Genomic DNA, 13,617 nt, shown 5'->3' with positions numbered 1-13,617 from the left:
TAATTGGGACCTGGTGTTTGCCAAATAGTGAACCCTCATCCATCTACAGTTAAGCCTCAGACATCACTGAATACTGACCTCACTGTGTCTCCTCCATCAGTCGACATTAACCCAGTCAGCTCCAGCATAGATTTGTTATTTGTTTAACCCTTTAACCACCAGGTTTAACATGTGAAACAACTACATTCACATCCTCAGATCTGAGCTTATTCTATAGCTTTGACACTTTCACTAAATTAGTCTCTCTTTCTCTTTCAATCTCTGTCTTAAAATGATTATTAATGGCATTTAAGGTGTTAATATCACGATTTTAAACCATTGATAAACTTTATTAATATGCTCTAAATCTAGATTGACGTGGTCTGATTGGCCTGAGGGGGGTCTGAGGGGGATGGGTTTGACCCTGAGGGAGGAGAGTTTGTTTACTCCAGTGAGAGGGGGAGGGGGAAGGGGGGTCCTACATTCTCAAGACTCATTCCTCAGAAACACACCAAGCACACACTGCTGTGTTTGACCGTCCCCATTATCAGAGTTGTGTGTGAGTCCAGTTCAGACCACAACCACCCAACTCTCTCCAAATTCAGACAAACGTAAACAAAGTGTGTTCTCTGTTAATGCAGCACTTTTCCCCACCGTTTACAGACGTAATGGTTGAGGTCAAGGCAGCACTAATGGACGCTGCGCTGTGAGAAGTGTGATCACTTAGGAAATAAGGGATTCTGGCTCAGCAGGCGTATGCAGAGCTAAGCTGCAATTTTCATCAACAATTACCCTGTGTTTCCCTGACGACAGAGAGAGAGAGAGAGAGAGAAAGAGAGAGAGAGAGAGAGAGGGGGATGGAGAGAGGAAGAGATGGAGGGAGAGTTAGAGAGAGAGAGAGATGGAGAGATTGAGAGAGAGGGGGATGGAGAGATGGATGGAGAGAGAGGGGGATGGAGAGAGAGAGAGAGAGAGAGAGAGAGAGAGAGAGAGAGCTCCACGGGTCTTGTACACTGCCTAGTGTCTGAAGGCTCTTTATTCTTTACCTCTCGGTTCCGGTTCTGGAACATGACACACCCCAGTCCTTCACCATGACCCTCAGCCCACGCTGTGGTTATTCTCAGCTCAGAGTGTTTACCCCTCAACTTCCTGGTTTTCTTCAGTGGCTGCTGTGTTCACGAAGTTCTGACCTACATTGTGTGTTTGAATGATTTATTACGACACAGGCACAGCTCCTCTCCTTTATCCTGGGGTTTAAAGGTTTACAGGTGCTCTTCCTCACTCAGGGCACAGGAAAACTCCAGAGGATCTTCTTTTTAATCACCTTTTAACTCTCGGTGCTAAAGGCTTTTTGAGGTTCTAGGTCTCAGGGATGTTCTAATGTTTTGAATTTTTAAGTGGATTTCTTATTTTCAATAATTTAATTGTATTTTATTTTAAAACATTTTGACTTTAATTGTGGTTACATTCTAACGTTATATATTTAATAATTTTTGTTCTGAAGAATTCCTAGAAAATACTTTGAGCTGCTAAAGAAATAAAGATTATTATTAATACTATTATTACCTTGTGAAAGGAGCCAGGGTTCAGAGTTTAGAGAGTGACTCTGATGTTGATGTCAGACGCTGTCAGAAGTGTTTTTCAGATGAACTTTTTAATGCTTTTTATTGCTGTGAGAGGCTGGAAGAGTGTCGCTCTTCATTCACTGACCGCGCTTTATTCAGAGGCTTTTGGACAAACATTGTGACTTTTCGATGGATGATTGTGTTCACCCTCTGTTTAATAATTACACATTACGCCGTTGAGAAAAACTCACCAACCAATCATCTTTGTCTGCACAGTTGGCATAGCAACAACCATCCAATCAGTGAATCAGTGACCACACCGGCCCACAAGCAGGGGCACCAGCGTCCGAGAGTGTGCACGAGAGCACCGGTTATAAAGGGTCAACCCTCGGGAGAAATGAGGTGAAATGATCATGAGTGGCGACATCACTGTGACATCACTGTGGCATCTTAATGAACCGGAATGTTTCCTGCTTTCCTGTTGTTCAGAGGAAACTGGGGCTGATGTAGGAACCATTCTCTACACATTTCCACCAGGGAATTTGATTCGGATTTGCTTTGGGAATTCTCTGAGCGATGGAGGGACTACAGCATTTTCATTCATTTTTCTCCTTCAGCTTCTCTCTGTCTTCCTCCACATCATGAAGCATCTGCACAGATGATTATTCCTTCGTTCCCGTGCAGAGTTTTTTTTAGTCGACACTGATCCGTACATGCAAATTAAATCTGGAGCTAATTTGCCGACCGTCCTAATCAGCTCAGCTCAGCGGAGCAGGAGTGAGAAGTGGATGAAGTTCTCTGTGGAGGAAAAGTGGAGAGCTTGTTTCCCTTCACTTTTATGTCGACAGAGGGAGTCGCTGATTGTCTCAGTCCTGACAGCGAGGCGTCCACTTCCTCTCGGCCAGCGTGACGTCCTGGGCAGGGATTAATTGATCCGTTATGTAATGTTTTACTCCTGCGGCGAGTGGAGGGAGGGCGCAGGGGAGGCTCATTAGGGAAACAAAAAGCCTGTCTAGAGCCTCATGATTGGATGTGATTGTGTGTGCATACAATCAAACCCCCATGTTTATTGACTGCTCCAGTCAGTCAATAAACATCCAATTACGCAATAAGGCTGGGCAGCTCTGCTCCAGCTGCAGCAAGGTCAGACACTGCTGTCTGCATGACCTCTGTCTGTGTAAGCTCTAATACCTGTCCTGATGATGGAGGCTTAGAGCAGGACAATGCTTATGCATCTGTGTACATTTATAAGGTTGCAATTACACAGAAGTATGATTATACATGTGTTATAAGACTACTAGTCTTACAGATAGGCTTTTCATTATATTTATTTTTCTAAGAGCCTCTAAACCCACTGTAAACATCCCGGTGCACCACAGTGTTGACAGAGTCCCGAACAACGCACGCCTCTTACAGTACCTCGTTTCTCACAGTCTCTGCCTGCAAATCAGAGCCAGCTTCTAAACGTCCCGCCCGGCTGGATGTGGACGGGCAGTGCGATAAATCATTCAGAGCCAGGAATCAAAACAGAGACAATCGATGCGGCTGTTGACTTCCCCAGTAATTAGCATCACACTCGGAGAGGCCGGACTCTGCTCTTGTTAAGGCAGGGCTAATGGAACAGGAGAGATCGATACCTTGTGACGGAACCTCACGAGCGGTCGATAGGCCAGTCTGTCCATGCTGGGCCGAGACTCCGCCCCCAGGACTCCACCCAGAAGCAGGATGCCTACCCACCACCAGCCGCAGGCCCTCATTGGCTCTCGTCTGTGGGGAAAAGGAGAAAACACAACAAATGAATACAAATAACCACAAATAGTAGGCTGGACCCCTCCCTCACACAACAGTCCCCCCCACCCCACCCCGAGCTCGATCGCTGCTCAGCTGCAGAAGACACATCAGCCACAGAGTAATTAGAGCACACAATAGGAACTGCCAGTCTGCAGGGTTTAAAACTAATGCTGTCAATAAGAAGCTCACACACAGGATTAAATCTCCTCCAATCAATTACAGGGAGAGAGGAGTGGCCAGAAATAAAGATAAAAGCAAGACAAATAGCTGATACATTCAGATAATTGCTGTGACGACTTGCATGTATTAGAGCAGACTTTCAGTCGGCAGGAGTTACCAGCTCATGAAACTGAGTTTGAGGGGAGGGTCACTGAGGGGAAATCACCACAGGTTTGTCGCAGTTTGATTGCGGATCCATCAGCTGCACTGACAGACATCTGCAGCTGGAAAGTAGTTTAAAGTGGAGGAATTATACCTTTTCTTCCACAGAGGAAACAGCATCATTCCTGTATCTGTTCTCCCTGTGTCTGTGTGGATTTCCGCTTTCCTCCCACAGTCCCAACACACACTGGTACATGGAGTGACTGTGTGACATTGTCCACAAGTGTGAGTGACTGAGTGAGTGTGTGAGTGTGTGAATGACTGAGTAAGTGTGAGAGTGACAGGGTGAGTGTGTGCTCTTTATATCCAGCTTCATGATTAATATGCAAATGAGCACAATGTTATTTTCAGCATCAAAAGGCACTGTGAAGAATTTGTGAGGGCTGTTATTGAGGCATTATGTCATTATGAAGAAACTGGAAGAGACAGAAACAGAGAGAGTGTGTGTGTGTGTGTGTGTGTGTGAGAGAGAGAGAGAGAGAGAGAGATTAAAAGTTGTGACTCTTGACTCATCATATCCTCAGTGGACTGTTATAAATCTGCTGTGATGTGTTAAAGCTTTTTGGCATTGGGTTTAAACTGAGAGCGATCACTCACTCATTTCGTACACACCACACCACTCCCACAGCCTGCAGGCGGCCGTCATTCTCTCACTCTCCCGTCTGCACACACACTCTGCTGAGCCACACTGCCTTTAAGGGTGTGTTTAAGTCGGACATACAGGCGCACACACACACATATACATACACACACTTGATGGGAACCAAGTATATGTCTCCAGTGGGGGGCGCTGTTGGGCTGTGTCTGTATGAGCTCCAGAGCCGAAGATAAAGGGATAGAGTCAGGACAGAGTCATGGTTAATCCACTGTTTACAGCGCAGTCAGATCAGAGTGAGGTATGATACACGTGTGGAAATGATTCAGAATTCTGTCTGTTACAGTCAGACAGAGTGTTTACAGAGTGTTTCAGCCTGTGGTTCCAGAGCCATCTGCTGAGTGAAAGAACAGAGAGAGAACCGAGGAGAAAGTGTAAAAGAGACTGCCTCGAGTCGTGCTGATTTACTTGCAATTTTGTGTTTAATTTCAAAGTCACTTCCCGTTCTCCATTTCCTGTTTCAGGAGAACCTACTCAGCCTTGTCTGGTTCTCTGGTCTTTACCCAGAACCCCATCGAGGACAATATAACACTCTGTAAATGACCCGTCCAACTCCAATATGACACAACCCTTTATTTCAGGCTCTGAGGTCTTTCTGGAGCTTCTTTATCTCCATTCGCCCACATCATAGTTCCTGCTGAAGACCCCACTGTTCTTTGGTTCCAGCTGGGAGTGAATTTTTTTTACATAAGCTGTTTATGTTGGTGAAAACATACATCTCTTCATTAGGTTCTGCATTGTTGGGAAAGTGCTGAAACACAGGAACATTAACACAGAACCTGAAACTAAGGCTGCTCTACATCCTCGGCCCTCTCCCTGTTTTCCTGGATTCTCCGTGTCTCTGGCCCGGGGCGAGCGCTTAAAATCCGATGAGTGTTATCTGACTGAATTCATAATTCACTCAATCTTTCATGAACATTCCAGGCTTTTAGCGCTAAGCCTAAGCCTGGCGTAAATCCTTGGGCGCAGGGTCACCCTGGGTGCTGCTGGCTCAGAACGTTTGCCCACCCTCAGGATTGATTTTGGTTGTAAATACCCAGATTGGTGGAGGCTGCTGTGCATCAGTGGGCAAAGCAATTTCAAACTCCTGACCGCTCTCTTTTACGTTACTTCAAGCAGCTGACTCTCAGGTTTCCTCAGGTTTCCTTGCTGTGTTTCTAACGCCGTTATGGGGGTCTCAGTCCTGTAAAGAGTTTGCAGTTTATCAGTGAGTGATGAATAATCACCCTGTTTCAAATACAGCAGTGCATCAGAAGAACCAGAGACTGAGTGGGACTACAAGTCTTCTGTAAGTTGCTTAGAAAAGTGTGTGGAGCTCTTCTTAGTGCTTGTTGGGACCAAAAGGGTGATGCTGATGATGCATGTCAGTGGTAGGAGGACCACCTGTCAGAGTCAGACAGGTAAACTCAGAAACCTCACTCTGAACAACACAACACAGCAACAGGAAAATAATGACCACATCGACTGTGTTTATTGTTCCTCTGATTAAACACAACAGGGTTCAGCTCTGACCACTACACACTCTGCTCTGAAACAGCCCTCACGCTCACTCCCAAACAAAAACAGTTCCCGCAACAGGACAGAGAGCTCTGATTCTGCTCTGATTTATTTCACTCTGCGCAGTGTGAACGTGCACATGCCAGGACTCCTCTATCACCACAATTACACCCGGAGAGACAGATAACAGTGCTGCCAGCAGTATGCCCAGTAGGGGGCTGTGGAAAGAGGAACACACCATTTGTAAATCATAAAGCTTTGTGGTGAAGTGGTCTTTGAATTGCTGACTGGACCCTGAATGTGTTTGGGATTAACCTGGAGTGTGTGAAGCTGAAAATGCCCCCAACTTCAGAAGTCAGAGCTTTGTAGGGGCGATAAAGACCCTGTTTCTTTAAGAAGTGAACACAAGGCCTGTGTGGTTTTGAGAGCTGTGGGAATAATGGTGACGCTGAGGTGAAGCTATTTCAAATGTTGGACAATACTTTAGACAAACACTTAACGTCTGGGCCACTCCGGCCTCATGTCCAGCTAAGAGGATCAGACCAGACAGACCAGTCGCTCACCATCTGGCGTTAGTCTTAACCCAGCGTTAGTGTAGGAAGAACACACCACACTCCTCACAGACAGTCACCCTGAGGAAACCCACGCAGACACAGGGAGAACACACCACACTCCTCACAGACAGTCACCCGGAGGAAACCTACACAGACACAGGGAGAACACACCACACTCCTCACATACAGTCACCCGGAGGAAACCCACGGAGAACACACCACACTCCTCACAGACAGTCACCCGGAGGAAACCCACACAGACACAGGGAGAACACACCACACTCCTCACAGACAGTCACCTGAAGGAAACCCACACGGACACAGTGAGAACATATCACATTCCTCACAGACAGTCACCCGAAGAGGGACTTGAACCAACAACCTCCAGAACCCTGGAGCTGTGACAGAGACACTACCTGCTGCTTATGTAAGACATAATAAAATAAACTAGAATTAAATAAAATGAGCTCAAAGCAGACAACAGAAAGCTTGGAGATTTCTGATATTATCAGGATCACTGACAGATCTCCAGGTCATTCGCTGTTTCAGCTTCAGTTTTTCAGAGAGTTTTTAGGAAGAGTCTTCTTCTAACACTGGTCAGCATCCCTCCGGCCGTGAGAAATACAGAGCAGGACAGAGACACTTCTGTTTAGAAGTGTATTATTGTGTTATTTTCTTCCCTGGACAGTAACTGGGATGTGAATCTCCATCACCAAAGGGAAGCTGAGTTTTCCAGCTCTCCTCTTCCCCCTGGTCTCACCGAGCGCAGAGTGATGTGTGTTAATGTGATGATCACAGATGAAGAGGGACGCTGTATTCAGTCGAGCTCAGCTTTGATCTGATTGGCTATTGATCCAGTTCTGTGTCCTTCACGTTCCAGTTTTATTTCACAGTTGCAGCAGGCCGTTTGTTTTATCTGTGGACACATTCCAACACCAGCCACCTCTGTTAATAACGCTGATTCTTCTCATTCTATCCTGACTGCGGCCATGCTGTTAAACAGGGCTCTGGACCTGGAGACAGCTCTGAAAGCTCATCAATATACAACACCAGCCAGGCCTCCATCCTCCACCGCAGGAGAGGAACTAAAACCAGGAGAACATCTGCCTGGCTCTCTCCGTCCAGTTTAATAAACATCTACTCTGCTCTATCAAGTCCCCTTGTTATTTAGGACACAGACTCCCCGACTGCTCTGATCTCAGCTCTCTGGGGACTCTGTCTAACGGTGCTTTTCTGCTGAATGGAACCTACACTGACTTGGCTCTCCTGCTTTTCCAGAGCCAGGGTTCTTGTTTAGTTCCTGTTCTCTTACGGTTCCAGCCGAGCTGAGTAGGTACTAAATGTGAGGTGTAAAACTTGTAGAGCTCTGATTGGCCAGAGACCTGTCAATCACTAGAGAAACACAAAGCTCAAGCACAAACTCACCACTTGTAAAATCTCTGAAGTTACAGCAGCTTTTACATTAGTTTTTATCCGACTCTCAGCAGCGGCTCGTAACATTCCCCCGAGGGGTTTCTGAAGAGGGTCAGATGCTCCTTGGGTCGGTGTCTGAGGAAAATCTACAGCGAATGCCTAACATGATGAAAACTGCTCTGTGAGAACTGGGGGCAGAGCCGTGTTCAGTCCAAACAACAACAACACCACGAAACAGCGCCTGACTTTATCAATTCTGCTGTTGTGTTTTTCAAAGCCCAAGGTTCCAGTTAGAGACGGGGTTTTGTGATGTCACTGCCTCCATTTTTAAGTTAGATAAAACAGATCTAACCACCAGCATTGTAGATGTTTCCAATAAATTGTCCAGAGAGTGTTATCTGCGATTAGTAAAAAACACCTCAGTCTCCAGCTGTGCACTAGCAAGGTAGATGTTTCCAGTAAAATGGCCAGGGAGGATGGTAATGTCCTGTTATTAAAAATTAAACTCGTCATCACACAGATATGTATCTAATAAACCTGAACAGAACACAGGTCCAGGACAGATAAGAACAGCAATCTGACGCCCACTGCTGGTCACGTGATCACAACCCAGGTCACATGGCGTGAGGTCAGGGCCGAGTGGGCACACGCAGTGCTTCTCTAACCAGATTAGAGACAGGAGTGTAATCCTAATCCCGGCCCAGGGATGAGGCCCGAGAACACCTCCCTTGCTGCCTCCACCCAGGGCCCTGCTCCAAATACCAGGCAGATAACAGAGCGCAGGCACGAGCACACAATCACAGATCAGCCTGAAGATAGGGCCTTGTGTTTCCGCGATTGTGATGCCATTATTTATTATTCTCCCAAATCCTTTTAAATGGCCTTGTTACCTGCTCTGCTCACATATCCGTCCCAGCACAGAGAACGTGATTACACTCCGCTCCGAACTCGGCCTTGTGCGGCCTATCAGTCCGTAAATCCCTCGTGTCGGAACGATTTTCTTTCATTCTCTCTTTCTTTTCTTAACAAATGTCAAATGCTTTGGTGAACGGGAATTTCCTGCTTCCTGTCCTTCCCCTACTCCTCCTCCCCCTTCACCTCTCTGTCTTTCTTTCTTTCTTTCTCACAGCGTTCCTCTGTAATACGTACATTTTTCAAATGTCACCTAGAGGTGCCCCCGCTCGGGTAATGTCTACAATCACGCAGCTGTAACCACAGACAGAGCAGACGTAGCACTGTTTAGTTATGAGCATTAAGACCAAAAAGCTTGACCTTTTAGAAGTTCTGAACATGATTATCAGCAAAGGCAGAACCTCTCGATTCTTTCAGAGAGAAGAACTACAAAAGGACATCATCGGATCCATTCAGCGGAGAATCTTTTTTTTTTTTCTGAAATTCACTGAGGAGTCTGTCAATTCATCCCAGAGGAAAGAATAATCCACAAGGAGATCCCTAGACAACAATGAGAAAAGATGGAAAGACAAATGAGACATTCTCATAAGTCTCCTGCTGCTCAAATGCGTCTCCTTAGACTAACCCAGAATGAAAATGTATTGCTCATAGGTTACTCAGGTTACATAATTGTTATTCTCCTAAAATTCCTTATGAGAAAAAGAATGAGACAAAAAGGAAAGAGCTAAAGGTAATAAAGGAGACCTCAGTATATCATGTGTCTCCTCTTGAGTTTTAGTGGAGATCTCCACTAAACTGTGCTCAGATTATCCAGATGAATTAAACCCTACTTTTTCCTTTATCTCCTTCACCTCTTTCCTTTTCATTTCATTCTTTTTTTATAAGGACTTTTTAGGAGGAAGACCATAATGTTTCCTGAGCCATTACAGAGCAGTAATCTATAAGCAGTAATATGCTACTCTGGGATGGTTGAATCCTCTGAAAAACCTCTTTACTTCTCTGTATGTCTCTACACCCCTCGTGCTGATGCTTGGCTCTGTTCGTCTGCTCCCATGTCATTCTTGCAAGGCTTTTCCTTTGAGAAGCGAACATCTGTATCCACAGTAAATTCACCAATAAACATAAGGGTTCTCTATAAACAGACACACAGTGTTCTCTCTTTCCAGGAGCACAGGGAACTCCACTGAGGGAGTGTGATATCTGCCTTGCAGAGTCTATTTGGGTTTGGTTTCAGTGACTAAATCTGTCCTGTCTAAAAACAGATGGTTCAGATCCTCTCAGAGTCACGTGGTCATCCAGCTCCGAGCAGCTCAAGCTCTCTTTAAAATAATGTGTCTCCGAAGCCCTGGATTTCTGAGCCTCGGCTCTTTAGGCAGCATCGGTCCGGAGAGTGCTGTTAAAGAGAGAGCAATTGCGTTCCGTTCCCTCGTCTCCTTCGCGATAAAAGGATGACGTCCCTCGGGAAACAGAGCAGAGCCGAATCAAACGAGGGATCAAGGAAAACCCTCTCTCCCTCTGCGTTCACAATCGCTCCTGGAGATCCCAGAGGAGCTCGCCCACCTCCGCTGACTCACAGCTTGGGCCCACTCTCCACGCCTGCCACCGCTGCCGCGGCATTCTGGGTAGCGTGTGAGGCGAGTCTGAAATAAAAGGCAGTCCCCTGGGTGCAAGTCCAAACTGCTGCACTCTCTCTCGCAGCATCAGTGGACTTTAGGTGTGTAAACATCTGACTTCAGGGAAGATTCGCTAACAATTTTTATTTTAAATTCTGAAAAAGAGGAACATTCTGGAATTAATTCCAGAAATTCCAAATTAATCAACTCAAAGGAGTGTTTACATCCTGGTGGAATACGGTCGGGGTCACAGGGGAGAGCAGCAAATCCTTCAGATTGGGCTACAGAAATCAGAAAACAGCTCTGCACTAATGCTGTGCCTCTGTGTCATAGGGAACAGTCAGCACTAAATTAATGTTAATTTACAGATGTTTCTGTGGTGACACAGTGGTGTGATGGTGATATCCATGGTTCAGTAAATGCCTGGAGTCACTGTTAGCCCTTTAACATCAAACGGGTTCTGTTTTTGTGAACACTTTCCAGTCATTTTCACCAGTTTTGATGAGAAACAAGGATACTTCACCAGTGGGGGCGCTGTGTCAGAACAGAGTCATGGTTAATCCACTGTTTACAGCACAGTCAGATCACAGTGCGGTATGATACTCATGTGGAAATGATTCAGAGATCTGTCTGTTATAGTCCCAGTGTTTCATGCTGTGGCTCCAGAGCTGTCTGCTGAGCTCTAGAACAGAGAGAGAACAGAGAGAGAACAGTCGCCTAAAATTGACCACAGCCGTAGCATCACACACACAGCATTCAGACCACACTAAATCTCACAGCAGCCCAAAGTCAGGCTGTAGAATGAAAGCTAAATTCACTTGGGTGGAGCCCCAGGGCCACACTGCCGGAGGAGGACGAGGACGAGGATCTGTGTTTGGAGAGAAAGACTGAGCGCTCCCCCGGGGGCCGCTCAGACTGAGGAAAACCACCCGAGCTTTACCCTGTGCTGCTTCTTTATGAGATGGCACAGGCTACGGCTTCAAATGTCTCTGTAAATGTCCTAAATGGCCACATCCAGGACATTGGACTAAAGAGCTACAACTGGAAGCTCTACAGTTAACAGCCACTTCTAGCAGTTAGCTAATCACTTTAGTTTCTCTCACTCTCTCGCTCTTTCTAGCTTTCTCTCTCTGTAACTCTTTCTTTCTTTCTTTCTTTCTTTCTCCCTCTCTCTCTCTCTCTAGCTGTTTCTCTCTCCAACTCTCTCTCTCTCTCTCTCTCTCTCTCTCTCTCTCTCTCTCTCTGTGTCACTCTCTAGCTTTCTCTCTCTCTCCAGACTTTGATCCCTGCTGCTGGAACCTTGTGCTAAAGAAACAGCTGCCATGAAGTAAACATGGTTTTCTGCCGGAACACAGTCTGTTGCGCCGGGATCTTTTCAGTGAACACTCCTCAATCCCTCTGCCACAGAATGGGATCTGATTTTTATTTATTTATTTTTTTTATATTTCCAAGAAACACAGCTGGGGATTTTATTCTGAGATTAAAACTATGGTCAGCAGCAGAGCTTCGACCTTCTACAAGTTACTGCTCCTTTCAGATCTCATTTTATTCTCCACTTTAGCTCTGTACCATGCTCCGACTGCATGAAGATTCTCTGCTGATACCTGGCTGTAGGATTTCACAGAAACACCCCTTGACATGAAGGGAGCTGCCTGAAACACTTTCTGGGATATGTTTAAGGGGAAAGAGGCCTCTGGCTTCATTTCAGTGCCTGGTGTTTTGACTGTTGCAGAGTTTCCGGGAAAACGGGGCTGTGCCTCTTCCCCTACAAAGGAGCTCCAACATCTCCGCTCTCTTTGAGATGTAGATGATGAGTGAAACCAGACGTCTCCACTTTCACAACACAAACCTGTCTAAAGAGTCACACTGGAGGGCGATGGTGGTGATGGAGTACAGATGTGAGTGTAGGAGTAATCTGTCTTGCTTGTACTGTATTTTGGGTAGTGGGTCTCTTTGGGCTGTGCATGGTGGGCTTGACCAGTAGCTGGACTCCTAACACCTACGGATACTGGAAGCCTGTGTTGGCATTTCTCCTGCGGTGTTGCTATAAGTGTGTGAAGAGTGGGAGAAGAAGGTTGCATTGACAATCCAGTACAATGGGCAGCACTTTGAACACATTTGTAAATACACTTGTAAATAACTCATGAAAGAATAAAGTTATATTAACATCAGACACACCATTGTTTTTATTGTGAAATCCCCAATAAGTTTGATGTGTCACATGACACTTCCCATTGAAAAAACAAAAGTTGGATCCAAAATGGCAGACTTCAAAATGGCCACCATGGTCACCACACATCTTGAAAAGTTTCCCCCCTCCCATTTACTAATGTGTCACAAACAGAAAGTTAATATCACCAACCATTCACATTTTATTAAGGTGTATCCATATATATGGCCCACCCTGTAGACAGATGGTGGATGTACCTAGATGGTGGATGTATGTAGATGGTGGATGTATGCAGATGGTGGATGTATGTAGATGGTGGATGTATGCAGATGGTGGATGTAGACAGATGGTGGATGTACCTAGATGGTGGATGTATGTAGATGGTGGATGTATGCAGATGGTGGATGTATGCAGATGGTGGATGTAGACAGATGGTGGATGTATGCAGATGGTGGATGTAGACAGATGGTGGATGTATGTAGATGGTGGATGTATATAGATGGTGCATGTATGCAGATGGTGGATGTAGACAGATGGTGGATGTATGTAGATGGTGGATGTATGTAGATGGTGGATGTAGACAGATGGTGGATGTATGTAGATGGTGAATGTAGACAGATGGTGGATGTATGTAGATGGTGAATGTAGACAGATGGTGGATGTATGCAGATGGTGGATGCAGATAGATGCTGGATGCAGATAGATGGTGGATGTTCTGACTATACCATTGTGTGTAAGAGGCAGATGACCAGGGTTTCGAAGGCCCTGAGCGACTCGGCGGCAGTCTCCTGTGCTTGGGACAGATTTGGCTGGCTGCAGATTTGACATCCAGCTGATGCGAGGGCTGATGTAATGTTTTCCTGGTAAGCTCTGCTGCATGGCGCTGGACACATGTGACTGCAGTGTCCAGTCAGGGTCAGATTAAAGAGAAGGGCTTGAACTCATTACATAACAGATTCGAGAGAGGAGCGGAAGAGTGGAGGAGGACAGATGCTGCAGTGTGCAGCCATTAAAACACAACAGCTGACTGCTCAACTGCAAACTGCAGGTACTCACACTGAGAGAGAGATAGAGAGAGAGAGAGAGA

At 45.9% G+C, this 13,617-nt stretch overlaps 1 protein-coding gene across 2 annotated transcripts in view; it reads right to left on the bottom strand.

Moving 5' to 3' along the window:
- fstl5 (follistatin-like 5) overlaps positions 1–13,617 on the bottom strand; it is a 134,593-nt gene that overhangs the window by 116,270 nt on the left and 4,706 nt on the right. For both annotated transcript variants that reach the window (XM_066649968.1, XM_066649969.1), the window contains exon 2: positions 3,182–3,311. In XM_066649968.1, the coding sequence (XP_066506065.1) occupies positions 3,182–3,311 (130 nt within the window). The remainder of the gene's footprint in view (positions 1–3,181; positions 3,312–13,617) is intronic.

The sequence above is a fragment of the Hoplias malabaricus genome, chromosome 17 (genome assembly GCF_029633855.1).
Source record: "Hoplias malabaricus isolate fHopMal1 chromosome 17, fHopMal1.hap1, whole genome shotgun sequence".
Taxonomy (NCBI): domain Eukaryota; kingdom Metazoa; phylum Chordata; class Actinopteri; order Characiformes; family Erythrinidae; genus Hoplias; species Hoplias malabaricus.
The sequence above is the reverse complement of the archived record's forward strand: the minus strand, read 5'-3'. Positions and strand labels throughout refer to the sequence as shown.